The following is a 22,743-nucleotide window of genomic DNA, read 5'->3' as shown; positions in this document are numbered from 1 at the left end:
ACCACACCGTCAACTACCTCGACCATTCGTGTGTGACTCAATACTTAGCTGTAGTACCTGACGTGCATATACATGTGGACTGGCCGTACTGCCTGGGTACAGCAAAGATGCTAGAACGCTTCTTATCCTCCCTTGCGGCGGCGTTGAAAACATCTCTACCATCCTTTCCTATCTTCTTGTTCCGCACCCGCCTGTAGACACGCCCATGTCTGTCCTCACAATCTGCTCCGCCCCCTCGCTACAATCCATCATCTCCGTACGGGTCACAGAGGTACTGAAACCTGGAGGGAAATGTTGTTCTATGAACACGTGCTTAGCGTGAAGACGGATGTTATGTGATGGCAGCGTTTTGGACGCTGTTGTGGAGGATTTTTTCGATATGTCGCACATCCCATCGGTGGATTGAGGATGTGAGGGGATGGGTGCAGGGAGAAAGAAGTATTTGGGAGAAGGAAGGGGAGACCGAGGAACGTCTGTTTTGACACCGAATGGGAAGATTGGTTGAGGTGTGAGCAGACTTGTGTCATTCCCTCTCCATAGGCTTGGTAAACTTGGGCCATATGGACGTCGGTTATCCTGTACATCGCGCCCGAGATTCGTATTTTAAAATTTCACGGTGCGCTATCGTATTGGACCCTTGATCTTCGAGGCGACCTTGACTCACCGACTATCGAATGTGTGATTCTACCTGATTCTACTCCCTGGGGCGATACCAGGGGAGTAGCGGGGGTCCAACTCTACGATGTCCATCCCAGAGAACAAAAGCACAGCTGGAGGCAGACAGACTCGGAGACATACTGAGAGAACTGTCGGAATTTGATTCCTCCGAGTCACCGAGTCACTTATTCGCGTGTTAAGCGACTTGTCGTCCAAAAAGGTCGGCGATACAGAACTTCAGAAGTTTATAATTTGCAAATCAAAATGGAGATGAATGGGGGTCGCAAGTTGACAGTTGGGCAATCGGTCCACATATTGTTCTTCGAATGCCCGCACGCCACTCGTTTGCGGATTTGGATCAATGACCATCTGTGGTGCGGCGACTTTTGTCGCGTATAGCAAAGGAAACCGCACCTGATGCGTGCTAAAGACAGCAACTATCCATAATTTGAGGATGAGTGATTTTGAGGAGCGCTTCCTGGGTCCTCTTTCAACAAGATCGCGGCCCATGAGTTGTTCGGGGACAGACCCATCGGAATCTAGATTCAAATTATGATAATATGGACATTCGGCGACGTCCGAATATGAAATATGTGACAGCTGAGCGGTGGGAAACGGCCTATTAAGCTTTTAAGTTCTTCAACGCCCACTCCAGTCCAGATTTTGCGAGACTTACGATGTGCAGACTTCGAATTCCATGCAGAGCGTCAAAAAAACTCTCAGAAAATAAAACTGCTATCAGTCCACTATCAGGGCCAATTGTGGACCTTGATTCGAAATGTCCGACAATCGTGCTACGCTCCTAAAAAAAAAGCAAGCCCAGATCTCGTCTTGTTCCCAAAGTTCACTTTCTTTCCATCTTCCTAGGAAAGCCTCATCATGGTCAATAATGCTGGTGCCACTGCCCCAGTGACAAACACACCTCCCCGCAACTCTGGCTTGGCCGCCGACCTCAATTCCACCCCACACGCAGTCGGCTCCGCTGTTGTCAGCGAACACACCGATACTCTAAGCGACAAGTGCGTCAGATTTTGTGTTCCAGCCACTATTGTCCGTACTGAAATTCGTTATTCATGCAGCGTCAGTGATGTTCGTCCATGGACCATGCGCGACGACAGGAACTTCAAGCGATGTGGGGCAGACGAAATGCTGCAGCGGCTCCTTGAAATCTGCGTAAATCCTACCCAATCCCTTCTTCCCAGTCAGAAGTCCACGTTACTCGACACTTCCCTCGAGGCTGTCCTGCCCCTCTGCAATGGGCCAGGTGTGGCGCAGAAGATCAAGCAACACTTGACTAAATTGTGAGCCAGCAATTCAAAGAACGCGCAAAACACTAACGCCATTATCAAGTTGTAATATCGAGAGCGAAACCCCGTCTTACTCTGATTTCGTCGAGGCTGCCAACCATGCACTTCGTGGACTCAGGAAGGTGAACGTACCTGGAATACCTGCTTTTCAAGATGAAGATGAAACCAATATCATCTTCCATGTGAATGATCCATCGTTCATACACCAAGAATATCAGGGCGAGAAGTACAGCCGCAATCCTGATGTCGTCGTCGTTTCTCATCAGAGCGCTGCGAATATCATACCGGAAGGAAAATCCAAAGATGTTTACCAGTCTGCCTGCAAGGCGCCTACAAAAGATCATGAGAACTTCCAATGGATAGAGGTTCGAACAACATTTGAGTTTAAACGCCCGAAGACGCGTCTGCCTCATCCACCGTCTGCTTACACTAAGGACTACGTAATTCCTACTGTCATGTACATGGAATATATGACAGACACGGACACGTCTGCCACTGGTACTACTCAGACCTCCTGCGAGACCTCGAACGAGCGTAAGCCGTCCATCTCCGCTGCTTCTTTTGATATGCGCCATGAAGTACAAAATATATCCGATCAACTCAGAAGCAACAAGCGTGGCTCTGATCATTTACGTTCAAACGAGCCGTCCACCAGCAAACGATCCAGGCATGACGAAGAGAGGCAATCAAACCAGGAGGAGAGGAGCAATCAGCAAAAGAAGGGGTCGAATAAACTTCATCCTGTCATCCAAAATGATTTGTATGTTGAGGAGATGTTTGCGGCTCATGTGGCGCGCCAGCATGTCATCTCGTTTATAGTAAACAGTATGTGGATGCAACGCAGTTGTCCTGTTGTCGAACTAATTGTTCATTCCAGACGACATCATTTATCTCTGTTGGTTCGATCGTCAGGATATGATCCCATGCGCTGGCATCAACTTCGTTCAGGACCTTCCACGCTTCGTGGTCTTGCTCTTCATCATGCAGCGCATGGGATACAAGCAGTGGGGCCTCCACCCGTTGTTCGAACCTGAACCTGGATATGAAGGCGAGATTATCGTCGAATACGAGGACAACACGAACAAGGACGACTGGGATAAGAAGGGCCAGGATAAGAGGAAGCGCATTGACCTTACACTGGATTTGAGGTCTGAGAAGTCCATGACTTATTTCGGTCTACGGGGACGTGCAACCACTGTCGTTCCCGTGAAGAGCAAGGCGCTGTCGGCTCTGCCGCGGCGTTCATATTTTCTTAACGAATCCACCGAATTGGTTGCCAAGCTCTTTTGGCCAGAAGAGGCACGCCAGAGCGAGCCCGAGATCCTCGAAGAGGTCTACAAGATTGCGAAGGATGATCCCGATGTGTTGGGCCATGTTCCAGAGATGGTCTGGTTCCACAAGTTTGAAGACACATCCACAGCGATAATCAGAAAGGCACTAGGAATCGATGACGCGGGCAGCCAGGTTCTATACATAATCGTGTTCAGAAAGCTTGACCCAATCACGACGCTGAGCGGTGAGGAGTTCCTCCTCGCATGGTGGGAAGTTGTCAAGTGTAAGTGACCTGTCCTTCTCGTGCTATTTATCATCCACTCATTACTGCTACAGGCCATCGCGCGCTCTGGAAGAGGGGAGTGCATCACTGCGACATTAGTCCCAGTAATCTCATGGGATACCGCTTACGCGGTCGATTCATGAGCGTCCTGAATGATTTCGACTTATCGTCGATCAAAGAGTCTTTGTCCTCGATTCAAGACTCTCCCAAAGGCTTCGAGCGCACAGGAACGGTACCGTTTATGGCGTTGGACCTTCTTATGCCAGGAGCCGGACGAGTCGAGCACGTGTACCGTCATGATGCTGAATCGTTCATCTGGGTTCTCACCTGGATCTGCCTTCGGTATAAAAAGGGCAAGCTTCGCAGGAAGCGCAGACCATTGGATGAATGGCTGACAGCGGATGCCATGGGATGCTTCTACCAAAAAGCGGTTTTTTTGGGAATGCAGCCTACGATGCGTCCAACACGATCGCACAAAGAAAATTTCAAAGTTGCCTCTAATTGTTTAGACGTGATTCACAAATATTCGGGCCCATTCGCGTCCGTTCCAGCGGACGATGAAGTCGTATTTCAGGAATGGCTGCAGAACCATGTTCCACAGCATGTGCGTGAACTTACAAGCAATCTCTTGTCTTGCCAGTAGGTTGCGGTTTAGTTGTAGTTGAGGCAGGATGCCTCCAGAATATCCTGAAATTATATACTCAGGCTATCTTGTAGATTGAATGTAGAACGAACATCGTGCTCCGTGCCATCCTTATTGTTCATCTTTCGAACGAACAGGCTGGGGGGCTCAACATTCAATACTCAATGCTCGCCCTCTGCGTGAAAATTTTCCACGGGGCCATTATGATAATTCTTGACTTCTTGAACTTAAACCATCATGATGGCACTGTCCGAGGTCCACTTCATAATAACTTGCTCGGCGATGGACGTTCAAAAGAGTGATGCGAACGTGGAAGAACAGCGCAGAATAGGTACGTGCGAGGGCTGTGAACTTCGACTTAAGAATATGTTTACTGCGTATACCGGGCGGTGGTTAAGGCCGACGGTCATTGCCACTTTGTTGATGCGTTCAGTTTCCCACCAGGGCCACCACCCTCAGGTTAGGGAGCCTAGAGTTGGAATGGTAACTACTAACACTCCTTTGTATCGCTCTAAAATCAAACAAAGGCGGTGAGTTTCTCTATGAAATGGAATCTAGCTAATAGCCTATCAATGATTTGGAATAGGCGTGATGCTCATCAAAATGCTGACTGTTATAATGGGCCCGTTCGTGTTGACCGCTATAAGAGCGGTGGATGGTCACGGTGGTGTCTCTGCACAAACTCCCTACGCCCGTGCCCTATACAGAAATGACTCTAATCTCAAATGATCCCACTTGGTTGCCGTTCATCAGCATGTCTGTTCTCCTCAGCTATTTCGCAGGTGCGTAGAGAGCAAGTGGGATGAACTTCGATGCAGTATCATTGATTTATTTTGCAGTTGTATATTTTACTGTGGTGGTATACGATTGGGGTGAGCGAGAAAATACTTTCCGAGGTGTCATTAACATTTATACGACATTCAAGTATTAACATTCGGACAAGAGGTGAGTTTCAGTGTCATCGTCACAGCCGTCCCACTAAGAATGCTTCAACAGTTCGAACTGGTCTGGGTAAGCAAGGACTTATCAGAAGCAAACTGGACAATCCAGTTGACTCGAAGCAGAAGCAACGTTGGTCCTTCATGACCGTTCTTTATATCTGTGTACGTTATGAATGCAGTCGACTCTGACATGTTGTGCTAAGTCGACTTCAATACATGCTAGGTGCGCTGCATGGGACTATCATATTCCGTGTAAGTTAGCGCGGATAACGAGTCGTCATTGCACTGTACTAACAACCATATCTCACAATTAGGATCATCGTATTATGTATGTATCCCAAGATACACTGCGCTCATTTATTCTCACTAGCGGCTTGTAGGGAATCTCCCATTCTCGATAACAGACTCGGTGGGTATTCTGCACCGATGTTCCCATTCAATTACTGACTGCACTCCTACACAGGAGTGAGTGATATTGATATTCTCAGTCGCCTTATTACGTTGAACATAACGACCGTAACAGCTGTAAGTTCATGCGAGGCATCAAGTCCATCGATGCACATCAGTAAATTTTGTTTTCAGGCCTTATCGTTTACTTCTTATCGGCATGGATACCTATTGTCGTCAATGCTATGTTGGGCGGTGAGCTCACCTGCGCTACTTTCCTGATACTGACTTGACTGAGATATTATGCAAGTCATCATGATGATTCGGATATATGCAATGTATGGACGACCCAAAAAGATGCTCATCTTTCTCCTTGTGGTCTTGTTGTCTTCCACGATCGCATCCGGTGTTATGACAGCAATGGGAAATGTTGGTGTCTCAGCGGGTGAGCATTAATTATTGATGAAACCCTGAGGCACGCAAGACTCATGGACAGATACCAGAGGAACTCGTCCTTTTTGGTTACCATGCGTGTCTTGTCGAATTTGACACAAACCAGAAAGACCTGAATAACGAGACTATGATACCCACCATTATATGGGAGATCCTCGCCTTCATTCTTGCAGTCTGGGTTGTCATCAAACACTTCAATCAGCTACGACAATCTCGGACAGGATCAACCATTACTGGGGACTTTTTTACGGTGTTAATTCAAAGTCACGCATTTTACTTTGCAGCGTGAGTTTGGTGGTTTAGATGTTATTATCTTGTTTGACTGAAGTTCTGCATGTGCTAGTTTTGCTATTGTAGCTTGCTTCAGCCTAGGCTTACTGTCTACATATATCACGGTGCGCTTATCTGCGACTAAGAATCTGTGTCTGTCCACTCATCGTCATTTTAACAGTATTCATCGTCTGTGGGAAGTGCCGTTTATATCGGTTTTTTCGGAATTGGCCAGGTGTTGCAGATGTTTGTGCTGGGTCCACGTCTCATCCTCAGCATTCGCGAATATCATGCTAAGCTCGTGGCCATGTCTGACGAAGGAATAAGCATGATGTCTATTGATTTCCAGGCTGGTGGCGATGTTGAGCACAGCCATTCAGATCAACGCTAACCACAGTTACTTGGTGTTTCGTCGTAGTACTTATTTGGTGATTTGGAGGATAGAAGTAGGTCTGGGAAAACCACTGCCGTGCTGCATTACTATTAGCATTGTCTGCCCAACTATACAAGAACGACATGTCTTGATTCAATGTTTAGAATGATTTTGTTCCCACGGATTCATCCTTTCACCCGCTTGCGGTGAATAGTCGTGAACAGGCTCCGTGCCATACCGTGACAAGTTCAAATATTCACCTTCACATACTTCCTGCTCTCTACAGTGCAAACATAAGCGACATCCTCACCTACTCCAATATCGGACCTTAATAGCGTCAACGAAGCAGACAGGTCAAAAAGGGCTTATCTTTGCTTAAGCAAAGAACCCTCTGATACGTCACTAACTAGTACGTTATGGGGCAAGGAGAGATCCTTGTTGATATTAGCAGTTCGCAGGCTGGGCGCTGATGCATGATGATTGAGCACACTGCCCGTTCTTATCTATGCTCTTGAGCCGCTGGTGTAGTTCATTTTCGTCTCTTTACATGATCGTCTCATGGGAACAACTCATATATTCGAACAGCATAATACATATCACACGATTTTTGCTGATCATCAGAACATGAAGAGCCGACATCATAGGCCGCATCACATCAACGGCAGTGTGGTGGTGTGATGAAGCTCCACATACCGGTGCGACCCATGCGACATTAGACTAATCGAGAGCTAGCAGTCAGACCACCCTCGACGGATCTCATTGAGGAGTTCTAGGTGTTACTAGCGTCCAGTCTGTCGACGCCTACTGTGCATTGGGTGTGCACATCTTAGACTGTGGTACGTTGCTGCGTTATGATTGGATGGTGCAACAGAATAATAATCTACTAGCTATCTGAATGAAGCCCTGCAGTAAACGCTAGCGATTAGATGATCATGTGCTGATGGAAGCAGTGCAGAACGTGCCGAACAGCATTGGAACACATTCCTTCATCAATAAGTTCTCTCACGTAACGAGGCTCTGCAGTTAGTCTACGTTAGGTATCATTAGACGACCATTGATGGAAATGGCCAGAATGTGGTAGTTTGACAGCACTAGATTTGGAACATATCGCTTCGCCGACTGATTTTCAGCGCCTTCACATATTTCGCAGCATAAACCTCATCCACCCCATCCAGATATGACCGTAGTCTCAAATGATCCCACTTGGTTGCCGTGGATCAGTAATTTCAAGGTTTTCACCTATTTTTTAGGTCAGTAGAGAGCAAGTTGGATGAAGATGGTGACGTCTCACTACCATTGACTGGTTTTCCAGTCGTATCTTCTGCCGTGGTGGTATACGATTGGGGTGAGCAAAACAATACCTTCCGAGGTATCATTAATATCTATACGGCATTCAAGCATTAACATTCGGACAAGAGGTAAGTCGATGTCATCGATGCAGCCACGTCTCACTGAGATTTTTTTTGACAGTTCGAACTGGTCTGGGTAAGTAATGTCCTGTATCAGAAGCAAATTGGATAACGCAGCTGACTTGGAGCAGAGGCAACACTGGTCCTTCATGACCGTTCTTTATGTTTGTGTACGTTATCGTGTTATGAATGCAATCGACATGTTGTGCTGAATCGACTTCAACATATACTAGGTGCGCTACATCGGACTATCATATTACGTGTAAGTTAGCGCGGCTAACAAGCCGTCATTGCTCTATACTGACAATCATATCTCCAATTAGCGTCCTATTATGTATGTATCCCCTCAAATAGACTGTTCGCTTCTTCTAACTGGCGGCATGTAGTGAATATCTTGGTCCCGATAATAGACAATGTCAGACATAGTGGGCATTCTGCGCCCATGGCTGCCATTCCCATTCAATTACTAACTGCACTCCTACACAGGAGTGAGTGATATTCTCAGTCACCTTGTCATGTTAAACATAACGACTGCAACAGCTGTAAGTTCATGCGAGGCATCGAGTCTGTTAATGCACATCAGTAAATTTTGTTCTCAGGCCTTATCATTTACTTCATATCGGTATGGATGCCTGTCGTCGTCAATGCTATGCTGGGCGGTGAGCTCACCTGCGGTACCTTCCTGATACTGACTTGACTGAAATATCATGCAAGTCATCATGATGATTCGGATATATGCCATGTATGGACGACCCAAAAAGCTGCTCGCCTTCCTTGTTGTAATCTTGCTGGCTTCCACAATCTTCTCCGGCGTTATGACAGTCATGGCACACATCGGTGTTTCAGCGGGTGGGCTTTAATTATCGATAAAACCCTCGAGCACATGAAACTCATGGACAAATACCAGAGGAATTCATCATTTTTGGCAACTATGTGTGTGTTACTGCAAATGAGGACACACACCAGGTGGATCTGGGTTACGAGAGTTTGATATTCACCGCTATATGGGAGATCCTCGCTTTCATTCTTGCAGTCTGGATTGTCATAAAACACTTGCGTGAGCTGCGACAATCCTCGACAGGGTCGACCATTGGGGACTGCTTTATGGTGTTAATTCAAAGTCACGCATTTTACTTTGCAGTGTGAGTTTGGTAGTTTGGATGTTATTATCTTGTTTGACTGAAGTTCTGCATGTGCTAGTTTTGCTACTGTAGCTTGCTTCACCCTGGGCTCACTGTCTCCAAATATCACGGTGTGCTAATCTGCGACTAAGCATCTATGTCTGTCCGCTCATCATCATTTCTACAGTACTCATCGTCTGTGGGAAGTATGCTTTTTGGCGGTGTTCTCAAAGTTGCACAGGCGTTGCAGATGTTTGTGCTGGGACCGCGTCTGATCCTCAGCATTCGCGAATATCATGCTGAGCTCGTGGCCAGGCCCGACGAGGGCACACGCATGACGTCCATCCATTTCCAGGCTGGTGGCGATGCGTTGACTCCGGGCGAAGGTGTGTTGACTGGTGGAGATGTTTAGCACGGCGATCCAAATGATCAACCACGGTTATTTGGAATTTCGTTGTAGTATTATTTGGTGATTCGGAGGATATATAGAAGTAGTAGACTGCTGTGCTGTATTACTTACTATCAGCGAAACGTCTCGTGATCTACATATATGATGAACTTAATGTTTAGAATGATTTTATTCCCACGACATTCATCCTTTACCATGAGACCAGTGTTGCGGGCCACAGTGAACGGGCTTATAGCCGGGGTGAATAGACTTGACAAGTCATTTTCACCTTGGGATACAGTGAACAAGTTCCGTGCATACAAATTCACCTTCAAAGACTCGATTTACATCCTTCACATACTTTCTGCTTTCTTCTGGCTCGCTCTCATGCAAGTCCCTCCATTCCCCTACAAATTAGCAATACCAATCTTATATGCAATCGCCCTACTCACCCCATTCACTTCTCAATTCTTTATACCTGCAACACCCGTATTTTCATGGGTTCTCATGTTCTACTCAAACCAATTCTTACCCGCAGACCACCGCCCCGCAGTCCACGTCGTCCTCCTCCCAACTCTCGAATCCGTCCTCTACGGCGCAAACATAAGTGACATCCTCACTCACTTCACACACCCAGTCCTCGATATCATCGCTTGGCTCCCATACGGCGTTATCCACTACACATTCCCCCTCGTCCTCGCTGCTCTCCTCTGGCTCTTCCGCCCACCCACTCTCCCCGTATTCGCAAAAGCCTTTGGCTATCAAAACTGTATAGGCGTATTCGCCCAAATAGTCCTCCCTTGCGCAGCACCCTGGTATGAAATCATATACGGCCTTACACCTGCAGCATACGGCACACCCGGATCCGCAGGCGGCTTAGGCCGCATCGACGACCTGTTCGGTGGAGATGGCTACAAACGCACTTTTGCTAGCTCGCCCCTCGTATTTGGTGCATTCCCTAGTTTGCATGCCGCATGGGCCACTCTCGAAGCACTATTCATCACCGCCTTGTGGCCCCAGTATGCGAAATGGGCTTGGGCATACGCAGCCGTCCTCTATTGGAGCACTATGTACCTCAGCCATCATTATCTTATTGATGTCGTGGGTGGTGCCTGTCTCGCCACCGCCTGTTTCTACTTTTTCGTCCCCGAGGAGCTGCGCAATGGGAGCGTTAATGTTGCTGGGGACAAGTACGAGAGATACGATCTCGAATCGAGGAGAGGCGGTGTGGGCGCAGACGAGTTTGCGAGCGATTGGACGCTCAGCGATGAGGAAGAGACGCCTATTGCCTACCGATCGCCGAATCCTGCAAAAGGGAAGGGGAGAGGGCATAGGCATACAGCTAGTATCGCGAGCCTCATCAGACCTGATGAAAGAGCCGGGGAGGAGGGTTGGAGCCCCGTCACTGGTGTTGGGTTCGTGTTCCCACCTGAAAGTAGGAGGTAGTCCGTTAGATGGATGGTTTTCTTGCATATACCCGGGTTATGATTGTTAGATTCTTGTGTGATTCTAAATCTGCATTACATAGTCCAATCTCAATTTGATGAAAGCTGGTTTATTCAAAATCATAACCACATGAAGAATAACGTTTCCAACGCTGCACCCCTGTACACCTCGACAGACATTTACTCCAGTGCGGACCTGATTGTGGAACGACTGCTCCCGTTTCGTTTCTGGTTTGCAAATGAAAGAATGGTGAGCGTGCGCGTCCTAAACGCCTGGAATGAGCCCAGGGTTCAATCTGCGTGGATACCAATCGCGATGCACCGACGAACACGCGTGCTGCATTGTTGCGATACGCGCACAGAGAGGTGGACCTGGGTGCAAGGAGTGTGGCGTATATGACATTGAAGCTACGACTCACGCACTAACGATCAATAGTACCAGTATTCTAACAGTCGACGGTAACACTGGTTCTGATTATGACAGGTAGATGGACAAGATATACATGCAGGGGCCGATGAGAGAGCTGAGGGGGAGGGCTGCATAGAATCCGATCGCAGGCCCATGATCCCACGTGCATATGTACTTTCGATATTGCCACACGATCAAGATATCCATATTAATGCATATTGTTGATATACGCGTTCGACCCGGATGAAGCTGGGCGATGTGCGCAGTGCATCGTGATGGCTTTGTTGTAGCTCATCAGAATACAGATGATGAGTAAGATCTGATACTAAGACATCTGGTGAAGGTAGAGAACAATGCACCAGCGCCTGGGTATAGAACCAACACGTTCCTGATAACTTGCACGTCTTCAATTTGCCCTTATTTGATGTCCCCGATGATAAACATGGAGTCTTGAAAGACCGCATGAATAGATGATAGGGGAGTGGTCGTCGCGGTGCGAATACGGCAATATAGTAAACTCCGGGGGATCAAGGCGAAAGAACTTCAAGTAAGCTTCCTCACCTGTCCGATATAGATGGTTCGCATGCGATGAAGAACTAGAGAACCGGTAATAAGTCATTGGCCGTTAGGCAGCAATAGCTTGAAAGAATGGATGCTACGCACGAATGAGACCGAACCACGACAGGCTCATCTGGGAGGATGCTGGTGGATCCGAGTCTGCTAGTAGGTCATCGATTCATCATCCAAGTGGCCTATCGGAAATTCGGAATCCTTTGTCCAGGTCTGAATCTCAAACATAGCACATTCCGTCGTGTTGACAAACCACGTGACTAGTATTAGTACTACGCGCCGGCAGCCGCACGTCACGGCAAACACCCGGGGCCCACATACATCTTCTCATCACGATCCTGAACAAACTCCATGCGAATCCTGATTCTCAGTCCAGTACCGATAAAATATAAATATATGTGCTAGCCATGCCTCCCTCTCCGTCAACTGCACCATCAAGTGCTTACTGTGTGCGACAGTTCAAGTTGAGATGCGCCTCGGTGCAGCCTTCGGAGTGGTCTCAGACCTACGTCTTGGCTTCGTCGGCGGCCTCTGGCCTACGATTATAGCAATCTGGCATGCCCCCTCCTTACTCTTCCAACCACTTGAGATATCCCGCACTTTCATGTCCCACGTATGGGACCTCTATGGTGATAGCGCTGACGAAGCCGGAAGGGCGGTCAAAAAAGGGCTCATCACTCCACACGCCTATGGTGTTGTGCTAGACCTCGGTGCAGGTGCGTCTCTTCTTCCACCGAAACGATAATCTGTTTATACAAAAGACAGGACACGGCCACACCATCAACTACCTCGACCATTCGCGTGTCACGAAATACGTAGCTGTAGAACCCAACGTGCATATGCATGCAAAGCTGCGCCGTACTGCCTCTGCTGCTGGGTACAACGAAGATGCTGGAACGCTCCTTATCATCCCTTGTGGTGCTGAAAACATCTCTGCCATCCTTTCCTATCTTCCTGCGCCGCACCCACCTGTAGACACTCTCATATCTGTCCTCACTCTCTGCTCCGTCCCCTCGCCACAATCCACCATCTCTTCATTGGTCACGGAGGTGCTGAAACCTGGGGGTCAGATGTTGTTCTATGAACATGTGCTTAGCGAGAGGGAGGATGTTGTGTGGTGGCAGCGTTTTTGGACACCGTTGTGGGGTATTGTTTTTGATGGATGTCGTTTGGATCGCCCATCTCATAGGTGGATTGAGGATGTTGGGGGATGGGTGCAGGGAGAAGGAGGTATCTGGGGGAAGGAAGGGGAGACTGGTGAACGTCTATTTTGGCACCGAGTGGGGAGATTGGTTAAGGTCTGAGCACATTCGTGTCATTCCCTTCTCGATAGGCTTGGTCCTTCATAATCAACGTGGATCATTTTGACCAATCAGACTGACCGCCACGTACGTGTTATTATGTTGGGGCTCAGCTACTTATTTCCTGCATCGTCACCAATAACAGCCGGCTCCTCCGCACGTCGAGGAGCCAGTTTTTGGCTATATGGGTGTTCGAACGCCTCCCTAAAACCTGCGAGGCCCATTAGGTATTCCATGCCGTTCAATGGCGAAGTATTGTATTTCCAATACACCTGCATGCCTATTTCACATACCGACTTAACCTCTCGCGATCAATAACAGATGTTGGCAGGTCGTGTTCATCATGAAGTGATACTGCGCCACAAAAATTAACCGAGAATTTGGGATCTCATCAACTTCTTTGAATTCGAATAGGAACTATCAGTCCACTATCAGTACTTGCGGACCTTGACTTGAAATGTCCGATAATAGTGCTGCGCTAGCTTAAATAGCGAGCTTAAATCCCGTCTTCTTGATCCCAAAGTTCACCTTTCTTTTCTATCTTCCTAGGAAGGCCTCATCATGGCCAATAATGTTGACGCCACTGCACCAGTGACAAGCATACCTCCCGGAAACTCTGGCTTGTCCGCCGACCTCAAGTCCACCCCACACGCAGTTACTGTTGTCAGCGGACACATTGATATTCTAAGTGTCAAGTGCGTTAGATCTCCAGTTCCGGCCACCATTATTCGTACTGAACTCAATCAGAAAGGCAGTAGGAATCGACCACACGGACAACCGGGTCATACGTATCATCGTGCTCCGCAAGCTTGACCCAATCACGACGCTGAGCGACAAAGAGTTCCTCCTCGCATGGTGGGAAGTCGTCAAGTGCAAGTGCCATCATGTCCTTTTCTTGTTCTCTATCATTCACCCATTACTCCGACAGGCCATCGCGCCCTCTGGAAGAGAGGCGTGCATCACCGAAACGTCAACCCCAGTAATATTATGGGATACAGCTTCGGTGGTCGATTTATCAGCGTCCTTAACGATTTTGACTTGTCATCGATTAAACAGGATCATCCCAGAGGCTTCGAACGCACAGGAACGGTGCCATTCATGTCGTTAGACCTTCTCACACCGGAAGCCACCGCAGACGAAGTCGAACACGTGTACCGGCATGATGTTGAATCGTTAATTTGGGTCCTCATTTGGGTCAGCCTTCGGTATGAAGATGGCAAGCTCCTGAGTAAGGACAGACCACTGGATGAATGGCTGATGTCAAATGCTGTTGGATGCGCCAAGAAAAAGGTTTGCTTCATGTTTAAGGGTATAGGTAGCAAAAATCTGCGGACACCGATATCGCACAGTGTGTCCTGGGAGGTTGCAAAGAAGTGCTTAGCGATGGTTTACAAACATGGAGGCCCATTGCGTCCCGCTTCCACGAACGATGAGGAAGTGTTCCAGACATGGCTCCAGTATCATGTGCCGAAAGATGTCATTCAAGCCAATCTCTTGTCTGGCCAGTAGAGTAGATATACTTGCAGTTGAAGCAGCGTGCCTCCGAAATGTGGTACTACATACAATCTTGTAGATTCAATGGAAAACACACGCAGCTGTTGAGTATTTTTTTACGGTTCTGTACATCATATTGAATTAAGATTGCCAATTTCTATCAAGAGTGATCGATACACATATTTTGCTTGTTCAATTTCAATATTCTCTATGGGTATCACCGCCGGCCATATATTAGCAAATATTGTTATCTGCCAGCTTGATGGAAAGCGGAGAAGACCACCGAAACAGGACGAGAACATTAGCGGGGTCGGGGAGGGTCGGGGAAGCTAAACACTGACCATCATGATATGCATCAGTGGACTGATGACCATATTATAAGGCTATAGTTGACCATATATATAACAACAATCACCACAAAGGTGGCGGTGGGTGTTACATAGAGATATTTGACCTTACATAGGAACGATGAATTTTGAAGCCGGCCAATCGAGTCCTTCTATGCCGAATGTACCATGTTTTACTGAATCGTCGTGTAATGGAAAGCTGTAGCTGAAGCCAATGAAGTAAAAACAGAGGTCCATACGTGTCAAGATACCGTAAAAGTCGCCACGAACCATTGGCACGAAGTTCTTCCATCACGCGACAATCAAGTAAAAAAAAATTGCCTGGTTCGAACATCGCCTTTCTCCGTAGATCATTCCACCCAGCATCTGGATATCATCCATGTGCATAAAGCCTGGCCGGTAGATAGGTCACTTCGTTAGTTCATAATGATCGGGTGTCTGTATACTTGAGCCACACGAAGGTCAGTCATCGGAGATGTGATCCCCCCCACGAGGATTGAAGGAAACCCACCAGCAATCATCATCGTATCAAGAGCTGGAAGAGGCTGGCCGTTCCCGCACAAGTCGGGACCACTGCACAGCATAGACACCAGCACAAGGCCAAGAAACATATAGAGTTAGTAGAATAGTGTAGGTAGTGTCCACCATAGGGCTTCACATCAACGGACAATAACCAAGAACTTTTGAAAAAAAATATATATACATGGCGCCCGAGATTCGTATTTCAAGGATTCACGGCGCGCTATCGCATTAGACCATCAATCTCCGAGGCTTGAGGATTATAGAATGAGTGATTCCACTCCCTGGGGGCGATACCAGGGGAGTAGCGGGGGTCCATCTCTACGACTTCCACTGCAGATAATGGAAGCACAGCCCGATATTTTGGAGGTAGATGGAGACGTGTGAGAAAACCATCAGAATCAGATTTCTTACATATTCGCGTGTTCATTCGTCCAAAAGGTTGGCGATATGGAAGTTTAGAATTTGTAAATCAAAATGGGGGTGAATGGCCGCCGCAAGTTGCTATCGGTCCATCTATTGTTCTTCGACGTCCACACGCCACTCATTTGCGGACTTGAATCAGTGGAATCCATATTTGCGCGACTTTCGTCCTTGTGCAACGTACGGAGTGTCAATAAAAGGCAGATAGCAAAGGAAACTACACCTGATGCGTGCCAAAGACAACAGAAACGATCCATAACTTGAGGAAGCTGAGTGATTTTGAGGCCTCCTGAGTTCTCTTTCAACCATAGAGAATGATCGCAGCCCGGTTGTTCGGGAAGACAGATGAGTCTGATAAGACAACCAGAATCTAGATTCCTTATGTTGTAAGTAGAAGTACTTACCAGTTATCCGTCATCCGAAAGGTTGGTGAATATGTACATGAAATCGGTGATGGCCGCCGCGAAGAAATTGACAGCTGGGCGCTGGGCTATCAGGCGGACTATCAAGTCCTTCGACGCCCACAAACCATTCCTCCAATCAGTGAAATTCTTCTACGAGACTTTCGAAGAAGCTTGTGCGATGTGCGGACTCCTGCGGAGCGTCAAAAAAACATTTAGAAAAATGTTCATTGAGAAAGAGATCGTACTCGATCATAGATGGGTCAAAAGGTAACAGCAGCGATGTATTAGATTTTCTGTCGTAATGATACAAAGAAGATACAACTGCTGCTTGAAAATTCAAGACTGATCTGGATGAGGTGCCAGTGGGTCGTGTTGATGAAGTGATGCGTTGTCAACCGTTTGTGCCACAACTTTTATTAATTGTAGCCGACAGACTGAGATTTCCATCAACTTCTTCGAATTCAAACACTTGTGGACCTTGACTCGAAATGTCCGACAATAGTGCTGCGCTAGCTTAAATAGCGAGCTCAAATCTCGTTTTCTTCATCCCGAAGTTCACCTTTCTTTTCCATATTCCTAGGAAGGCCTCATCATGTCCAATAATGCTAGCGCCGCCGCCACTACGTCAGTGACAACCACACCTCCTCGCAAGTCCGAGTCTGGCTTGCCCGCCGACCTTAAGTCCACCCCACACGCAGTCGGCTCCGCTGTTGTCAGCGAACACATCGACACTGTAGGCGTCGAGTGCGTCATATTTTCTGTTCCGACCTCTATTATCCATACTGAACCCCGTTATTCATGCAGCGTCAGTGATGTTCGTCCATGGATCGCTCGCGACGTCAGGAACTTCAAGAAATGCGGGGCAGACGAAATGCTGCAGCGGCTCCTCGAAATGTGCGCAGATCCTAACCAATCCCTTCATCCCAATCAGAAGTCCACGTTACTCGATACTTCCCTCGAGGCTGTCCTGCCCCTCTGCAATGGGCCAGGTGTGGCGCAGAAGATCAAGCAACACTTGACTAATTTGTGAGCCAGCAATTCAAAGAGCGCACAAAAGACTAACGCCATTATCAAGCTGTAATATCGAGAGCGAAACCCCGTCTTACTCTGATTTCGTCGAGGCTGCCAATCATGCGCTTCGTGGACTGAGGAAGGTGAACGTACCTGGAATGCCCGCTTTTCAAGACGACGATGAAACCAATATCCTTTTTCATGTGAATGATCCATCGTTCATACACCAAGAACATCAGGGCGAGAAGTCCAGCCGCAAACCGGACATCGTCGTCGTTTCTCACCAGACTGCCGCGGATATCATACCGGAAGGAAAATCCAAAGATGTTTACCGGTCTGCGTGCAAGGCGCCCACCAAAGACCATGAGAACTTCCAGTGGGTGGATGTCCGAACGACATTTGAGTTCAAACGCCCGAAGCCGCGTCTGCCTCATCCACCGTCTGCTTACACTAAGGACTACGTGACTCCTAATGTCCTATATATGGAATACATGAAGAAAACGGACTCGTCCGATCAGTCAACAGACTCGACGTCTACCACTGGTACTGCTCAGACCTCCCACAGTACCTCGAACGAGGGTAAGTCGCCCAGCATGTATCTCCGCTGCTTCTTTTGACATGTGCGACGCAGTGCAAAATATATCCCACCGACTCAGAAGCAACAAACGCGGCCCCGATCATTTACGCTCAAACGAGCCGTCCACCAGCAAACGATCCAGGCAGGATGACGAGAGGCAATCCAAGCAGGAGGAGAGGGGGAACAAGAAAAAGAAGGGTCCGAACAAACACCATCCTATCATCCAGAATGGCTTGTATGTTGCGGAGATGTTCGCAGCTCATACGGTGCGCCAGCACGTCATCTCGTGTATAGTAAACAGTAAGTGGATACAACGCAATTGTCCCGTCATCGAAGTAATCGCTCATTCCAGACGATATCATCTATCTCTGGTGGTTTGATCGTCAGCACACGATTCAATGCGCTGGCATCAACTTCGTTCAGGACCTTCCACGCTTTGTGGTCTTGCTCTTCATCATGCAGCGCATGGGATACAAGCAGTGGGGCCTCCACCCGTTGTTTGAACCTGAACCTGGATATGAAGGCGAGATTATCGTCGAGTACGAGGACGACACGAACAAGGACGACCGGGATAAGAAGGGCCAGAATAAGAGGAAGCGCGTCGACCTTACACTGGATTTGAGGTCTGAGAAACGCGCGACTCATTTCGGTCTACGGGGACGTGCAACCACGGTCTTTCCCGTGAAGAGCAAGGCGCTGTCGGCTCTGCCGCGGCGTTCACATTTCCTCAGCGAATCCACCGAATTGGTTGCCAAGCTCTTTTGGCCAGAAGAGGCACGCCAGAGCGAGCCCGAGATCCTCGAAGAGGTCTACAAGATTGCGAATGAAGATCCAGATGTGTTGGGCCATGTTCCAGAGATGGTCTGGTTCCACAAGTTTGAAGACACTTCCACAGCGATAATCAGAAAGGCGCTAGGGATCGACGACGCGGGCAGCCGGGTCCTATACATCATCGTATTCAGAAAGCTTGACCCAATCACGACTCTGAGCGGTGAGGAGTTCCTCCTCGCATGGTGGGAAGTCGTCAAGTGTAAGTGACCTGTCCTTCTCGTGCTGTTTATCATCCACTCACTACTGCTACAGGCCATCGCGCGCTCTGGAAGAGGGGAGTGCATCACCGCGACGTCAGTCCCAGTAATCTCATGGGATACCGCTTACGCGGTCGATTTATGAGCGTCCTGAATGATTTCGATTTATCGTCGATCAAAGATTCCTTGTCCTCGATTCAAGGCTCTCCCAAAGGCTTCGAGCGCACAGGAACGGTACCGTTCATGGCGTTAGACCTTCTCAAGCCAGACGCCATCGCAGGCCGAGTCGAGCACGTGTACCGTCATGATGCTGAATCGTTCGTCTGGGTTCTCACCTGGATCTGCCTTCGGTATAAAAAGGGCAAGCTTCTCAGGAAGCGCAGACCACTGGATGAATGGCTGACGGTAGATGCCATGGGGTGCTTAGAAAAGAAAACGTGTTTTTTGGCAATGCTGAGCACGATGCGTCCAACGCGATCACACGAAGGGAGTTTCAAAGTTGCCTTTGAGTGCTTAGACGTGATCATCAAATCAATAAGCCCATCCGCGGCCGTTCTAGCGGACGATGAAGTGTTCCAGACATTGCTCCAGAACCATGTGCCCCAGAATGTACGTGAAGGCAATATTTCTCTTGTAGATTAGGTATGCTTGCAGCTGGGGCAGCGCCTCTGAAATGTGATTTACGTACTATGTTGTAGATTTGATGTATGAAACAAACATCATACACGGTGCCATTCTTTTGTATTTGCGTGTTCAAGCTGGAGGTTAACGTTAACGTTCTGGCCTCAGGCCTAGTGAGAGCAACCGAGGTAGAGATCAATACAAATCCCACGGGATGAGTGGCGCCAGTCATAGATGCGATAACAAAATATAAAACGAAGAACGTGGATACACGTCTTGAAGCTTGAAGGCCGTTGTCCACCTACACGTTCGCCCACTGCTTAATTTCTTAGTCCAACCTCTGATATTACTGAAGGTTGGAAAAGAAGAGGTACGTCAAACAGAGCAGTGACTTGAATCGACGTTGACGTTCAAGTCAAATATTGATCGGCATGGTCACGGTGAGTTCTCCTTGGAGTGTCGAAATAAAGTCGCACCCGCCGTTGCTCTGAACCTCCCCCCCTCCCCGTACGCAGATAGAGCCTGAGTCCAGATGGGCAGTGGCTTCATGACGTAATTTAACATGCTGAAGTCCTACCGTAAAGGTGTTTCTGAGGCTGTCATGACGATTCCCTCTCAGAATCAAATTCGCGCATTGTGAACGGTGAACTGCAGGTAATTTCAGTCCTCCGATCACCTGTATTGCATGACTAGGTAGTATCATTCTTACAAAACTCTACAGCACTTCGAACATCACCTTTCTCCGCAGATCGTTCCACCCAGCATCTGGATATCATCCATAAGCCTAGTCGGTAGATAGGTCACTTCGTCGGTCGAGTGTCTGTATACTTGGGCCACATGAACCTCAGTCATCCTATATATCGGAGATGCGATCCCTCGGGAGGATCGAAGTATCATCGTACCAAGAGCTAGAGAAGGCCTTAACCGTTCTTGCGCAAGCCGGAACCGCTCCACAGCAAGATCAAGAAACATATAGAGTTAGTAGAATAGTGTGGGTAGTGTCCACCATAGGGCTTCACCCCAACGGACAATAACCAAGAACTTTCAAAAAAAAAATCTATACATCGCGCCGGAGATCCGTATTTCAAGAATTCTCGGCGCGCTATCGCATTAGAACATCGACCTCCGAAGCTTGAGGACTATAGAATGAGTGATTCCACTCCCTGGGGGCGATACCGTGTTACCAGGGGAGTAGCGGGGGTCCATGAACCATCTCTACGACTTCCACTGTAGAGAATGGAAGCACAGCCCGATGTTTTGGAGGTAGATGGAGACGTATGAGAAGACCAGCAGAATCATATTCGCGTGTTCACTCGTCGAAAAGGTTGAGAACGTTGATACTAGACTCGTGAGTCCGTCTATGAGGCAAACCGTCAATAGACGGACTGGTAAATCTGGGTTTGAATTTGAATTGTGCGCGCTTTGGTTCACGAACGTTACGGCAAAACCAAGTAAAAATGCGCTTGCCAACTTTGTCAAGGTATCCGCCAACGAGCTTGGAAGTGAAGAAGACCACCGAAACAGGACGAGCACGTCGGCGGGGGCAGGGGAGCTAAACACTGGCCATCATGATGATGTATACATTATTGAATGTTCCCGACAGAAAGCGTGAGCTTCTGGATCATGATCAGACCATGCTCCCCATGCCATGTTGCACTGGCCATTCCCAAGCCTCCGACACTTTGACTTGCGTATTTGCAGGCGCAGAGCTCGTTGCTAGCTTCGATCTGTCGAGATATGGTAGTGGATGGGTAGCTGTCGACCGCAATGGACACATGGAACTTGTTGTAATTGATTAGCGGCGAGCACTCAGCATATCATCTTCTCTAACAGGTTTCTACTACTTCATTGCTCGGATTTCCATGTGCGTGCGCATCACAATTCAAACTTATCTACCTGAACATCAAATACTGCTGTAGTTTTGCATAGGCGCCTACGTTAAGACGCCTTTTTCAAGTCTTTTCCAGCTTCGTGTAATCGGTGCTGAGCTAGATCGTTGCGAGTATACCTTTGACAATTGCTCGGGTGCACACTGGAGTGCACGACAATAGATATCCCCACAGACATATTGGCACCGCTGAAGAGCCAAAGCTCCCGACCTCAGAAAGAGCGGACCGGAAGTCGGCGCCCGGCAGCCGTGGGGCGGTTGCAACCAGCAACATTTGTTTACGCGTGAAGGCTGTTCGTACTCTCCACTGTTGGAAAGCGACCTGATTATAATATATAGTGAGCACTGCATCTGTAGAGATGGAACAGACTCAGTACAGGCAAGCAGAAACTTCTGCCGACGCTAATTCCGAGTCATGGGAACTGGAGAATAATGGTAGAGTCGCGGAACGAAACATAATACAAAGTATCATGCAGTCGTTAATAAATTAATAACCGACCACCAGATAGCTGAAGCTACTGGTCTGAACCACCTCATCAGAATGGAATTCAATTATGCCTCTCCGTACGACCAGCTGAGCCCTGATATAATGATCGGATCATTCGATCACTTTCAGACTGAGACCTTGGTGCCACGTCTGCGCAGTACTTACGAATTTCCAATTTTATCCGTCCTCCAAACAATTTTTAGTAGGCCTGATATCCGGTGGTTGCACAGGACAGCACAGGACGCGTTGTAGCACAACTTGACAAGTGGTTCATTATATCACATGTCTTGTCTGAATCGCAGACGAGTCAATTCGATAGAGTAAGATCTATTGATGTGACAGAACAGTCAGCTCAGCCAAACGGTCAGCCTGTCTAATTCACCCTATTCCGAATTCGAGGCAAGCACCATCCTGTCGACGTTCATCAGACGGCGCTTCAGCACCACAATCTGAAGACCGGAATATTAAACAACTCATAGAGACAAGAACGGGCAAATACATATCATTGTCACGGTGATCATGACAAGACCATTGCTTTGACACATGATTCTCCGCGCCCATCGCCCCGGATAGGTCATGTGGATGGGTGCTTAGCATTTCAAGATCAATTCTCTAGCCCCGTATGCACCTCGGCTGTCGAACGTTGCGTCCATCTGCAGGTAGAGTATTATGACTTTGATGGGAATGCCGTGCAAGGTAACCCGTCCCACGTCGG

General features: G+C 48.1%; 8 protein-coding genes across 8 annotated transcripts; 7 read left to right on the top strand and 1 right to left on the bottom strand.

Annotated features, from left to right (window-relative positions):
• The first annotated feature begins 1,294 nt into the window (after window positions 1–1,294).
• On the top strand, window positions 1,295–4,462 carry F5147DRAFT_46113 (uncharacterized protein). The gene is made up of 5 exons (XM_041429910.1): window positions 1,295–1,676; window positions 1,737–1,958; window positions 2,008–2,789; window positions 2,842–3,519; window positions 3,573–4,462. The coding sequence occupies exons 1-5, from the start codon at window positions 1,537–1,539 to the stop codon at window positions 4,160–4,162; spliced, it is 2,412 nt and encodes an 803-aa protein (XP_041295833.1). The 5' UTR covers window positions 1,295–1,536; the 3' UTR covers window positions 4,163–4,462.
• Window positions 4,463–4,490: 28 nt separating this feature from the next.
• On the top strand, window positions 4,491–6,743 carry F5147DRAFT_46083 (uncharacterized protein). Its single transcript, XM_041429909.1, has 13 exons — window positions 4,491–4,944; window positions 5,002–5,034; window positions 5,088–5,107; window positions 5,159–5,173; window positions 5,227–5,265; window positions 5,327–5,355; window positions 5,418–5,431; window positions 5,484–5,516; window positions 5,686–5,745; window positions 5,801–5,935; window positions 5,994–6,228; window positions 6,287–6,338; window positions 6,395–6,743. The coding sequence occupies exons 1-13, from the start codon at window positions 4,818–4,820 to the stop codon at window positions 6,602–6,604; spliced, it is 1,002 nt and encodes a 333-aa protein (XP_041295832.1). The 5' UTR covers window positions 4,491–4,817; the 3' UTR covers window positions 6,605–6,743.
• A 1,020-nt stretch (window positions 6,744–7,763) lies between these two features.
• F5147DRAFT_770655 (uncharacterized protein) lies at window positions 7,764–9,528 on the top strand (the record flags this gene model as incomplete). The annotated part of the gene is made up of 13 exons (XM_041441168.1): window positions 7,764–7,836; window positions 7,899–7,931; window positions 7,985–8,004; window positions 8,057–8,071; window positions 8,127–8,165; window positions 8,229–8,257; window positions 8,319–8,329; window positions 8,382–8,483; window positions 8,595–8,654; window positions 8,710–8,844; window positions 8,903–9,137; window positions 9,196–9,247; window positions 9,304–9,528. 13 exons carry the CDS (start codon window positions 7,764–7,766, stop codon window positions 9,526–9,528), a joined length of 1,029 nt encoding a protein of 342 aa, XP_041295831.1.
• A 180-nt stretch (window positions 9,529–9,708) lies between these two features.
• On the top strand, window positions 9,709–11,069 carry F5147DRAFT_680928 (PAP2-domain-containing protein). Its single transcript, XM_041436342.1, has one exon. The coding sequence runs from the start codon at window positions 9,721–9,723 to the stop codon at window positions 10,948–10,950; it is 1,230 nt and encodes a 409-aa protein (XP_041295830.1). The 5' UTR covers window positions 9,709–9,720; the 3' UTR covers window positions 10,951–11,069.
• Window positions 11,070–11,494: 425 nt separating this feature from the next.
• On the bottom strand, window positions 11,495–12,134 carry F5147DRAFT_46026 (uncharacterized protein). Its single transcript, XM_041429908.1, has 3 exons — window positions 12,022–12,134; window positions 11,920–11,954; window positions 11,495–11,807 (listed from the first exon to the last, which is right to left on the bottom strand). Exons 1-3 carry the CDS (start codon window positions 12,047–12,049, stop codon window positions 11,553–11,555), a joined length of 318 nt encoding a protein of 105 aa, XP_041295829.1. The 5' UTR covers window positions 12,050–12,134; the 3' UTR covers window positions 11,495–11,552.
• Window positions 12,135–12,151: 17 nt separating this feature from the next.
• On the top strand, window positions 12,152–13,558 carry F5147DRAFT_46019 (uncharacterized protein). Its single transcript, XM_041429907.1, has 2 exons — window positions 12,152–12,644; window positions 12,694–13,558. Exons 1-2 carry the CDS (start codon window positions 12,398–12,400, stop codon window positions 13,230–13,232), a joined length of 786 nt encoding a protein of 261 aa, XP_041295828.1. The 5' UTR covers window positions 12,152–12,397; the 3' UTR covers window positions 13,233–13,558.
• A 105-nt stretch (window positions 13,559–13,663) lies between these two features.
• On the top strand, window positions 13,664–14,823 carry F5147DRAFT_46012 (uncharacterized protein). Its single transcript, XM_041429906.1, has 3 exons — window positions 13,664–13,924; window positions 13,977–14,101; window positions 14,158–14,823. The coding sequence occupies exons 1-3, from the start codon at window positions 13,791–13,793 to the stop codon at window positions 14,736–14,738; spliced, it is 840 nt and encodes a 279-aa protein (XP_041295827.1). The 5' UTR covers window positions 13,664–13,790; the 3' UTR covers window positions 14,739–14,823.
• A 2,027-nt stretch (window positions 14,824–16,850) lies between these two features.
• F5147DRAFT_45993 (uncharacterized protein) lies at window positions 16,851–19,789 on the top strand. Its single transcript, XM_041429905.1, has 6 exons — window positions 16,851–17,160; window positions 17,221–17,442; window positions 17,492–18,006; window positions 18,059–18,304; window positions 18,357–19,034; window positions 19,088–19,789. Exons 1-6 carry the CDS (start codon window positions 17,009–17,011, stop codon window positions 19,672–19,674), a joined length of 2,400 nt encoding a protein of 799 aa, XP_041295826.1. The 5' UTR covers window positions 16,851–17,008; the 3' UTR covers window positions 19,675–19,789.
• Window positions 19,790–22,743: the final 2,954 nt, after the last annotated feature.

Source organism: Suillus discolor, assembly GCF_016758755.1.
Source record: "Suillus discolor strain FC423 chromosome Unknown F5147scaffold_12, whole genome shotgun sequence".
In the NCBI taxonomy this organism is placed as follows: domain Eukaryota; kingdom Fungi; phylum Basidiomycota; class Agaricomycetes; order Boletales; family Suillaceae; genus Suillus; species Suillus discolor.
Note: the sequence above shows the minus strand (reverse complement) of the source record. Positions and strands in the feature narration are given on the sequence as shown.

Excerpts from the sequence above, each read along its gene's own strand:
- F5147DRAFT_46012 (XM_041429906.1), top strand. The coding sequence starts at position 13,791 with ATGGCCAATAATGTTGACGCCACTGCACCAGTGACAAGCATACCTCCC. Across the intron at positions 13,925-13,976 it reads ATTGATATTCTAAGTGTCAA|AAAGGCAGTAGGAATCGACC; the intron begins GTGCGTTAGATC and ends GAACTCAATCAG. Across the intron at positions 14,102-14,157 it reads ATGGTGGGAAGTCGTCAAGT|GCCATCGCGCCCTCTGGAAG; the intron begins GCAAGTGCCATC and ends TTACTCCGACAG.
- F5147DRAFT_45993 (XM_041429905.1), top strand. The coding sequence starts at position 17,009 with ATGTCCAATAATGCTAGCGCCGCCGCCACTACGTCAGTGACAACCACA. Across the intron at positions 17,443-17,491 it reads AAGCAACACTTGACTAATTT|CTGTAATATCGAGAGCGAAA; the intron begins GTGAGCCAGCAA and ends GCCATTATCAAG. Across the intron at positions 18,305-18,356 it reads CATCTCGTGTATAGTAAACA|ACGATATCATCTATCTCTGG; the intron begins GTAAGTGGATAC and ends CGCTCATTCCAG.
- F5147DRAFT_46019 (XM_041429907.1), top strand. The coding sequence starts at position 12,398 with ATGCGCCTCGGTGCAGCCTTCGGAGTGGTCTCAGACCTACGTCTTGGC. Across the intron at positions 12,645-12,693 it reads TGTGCTAGACCTCGGTGCAG|GACACGGCCACACCATCAAC; the intron begins GTGCGTCTCTTC and ends TACAAAAGACAG.
- F5147DRAFT_46083 (XM_041429909.1), top strand. The coding sequence starts at position 4,818 with ATGGTCACGGTGGTGTCTCTGCACAAACTCCCTACGCCCGTGCCCTAT. Across the intron at positions 4,945-5,001 it reads TCTCCTCAGCTATTTCGCAG|TTGTATATTTTACTGTGGTG; the intron begins GTGCGTAGAGAG and ends TTTATTTTGCAG. Across the intron at positions 5,746-5,800 it reads CGTCAATGCTATGTTGGGCG|TCATCATGATGATTCGGATA; the intron begins GTGAGCTCACCT and ends ATATTATGCAAG.
- F5147DRAFT_46113 (XM_041429910.1), top strand. The coding sequence starts at position 1,537 with ATGGTCAATAATGCTGGTGCCACTGCCCCAGTGACAAACACACCTCCC. Across the intron at positions 2,790-2,841 it reads CATCTCGTTTATAGTAAACA|ACGACATCATTTATCTCTGT; the intron begins GTATGTGGATGC and ends TGTTCATTCCAG. Across the intron at positions 3,520-3,572 it reads ATGGTGGGAAGTTGTCAAGT|GCCATCGCGCGCTCTGGAAG; the intron begins GTAAGTGACCTG and ends TTACTGCTACAG.
- F5147DRAFT_680928 (XM_041436342.1), top strand. The coding sequence starts at position 9,721 with ATGAGACCAGTGTTGCGGGCCACAGTGAACGGGCTTATAGCCGGGGTG.
- F5147DRAFT_46026 (XM_041429908.1), bottom strand. The coding sequence starts at position 12,049 with ATGAGCCTGTCGTGGTTCGGTCTCATTC. Across the intron at positions 11,955-12,021 it reads GTCGTGGTTCGGTCTCATTC|TTCTTCATCGCATGCGAACC; the intron begins GTGCGTAGCATC and ends CCGGTTCTCTAG. Across the intron at positions 11,808-11,919 it reads GAACCATCTATATCGGACAG|ACTCCATGTTTATCATCGGG; the intron begins GTGAGGAAGCTT and ends CGGTCTTTCAAG.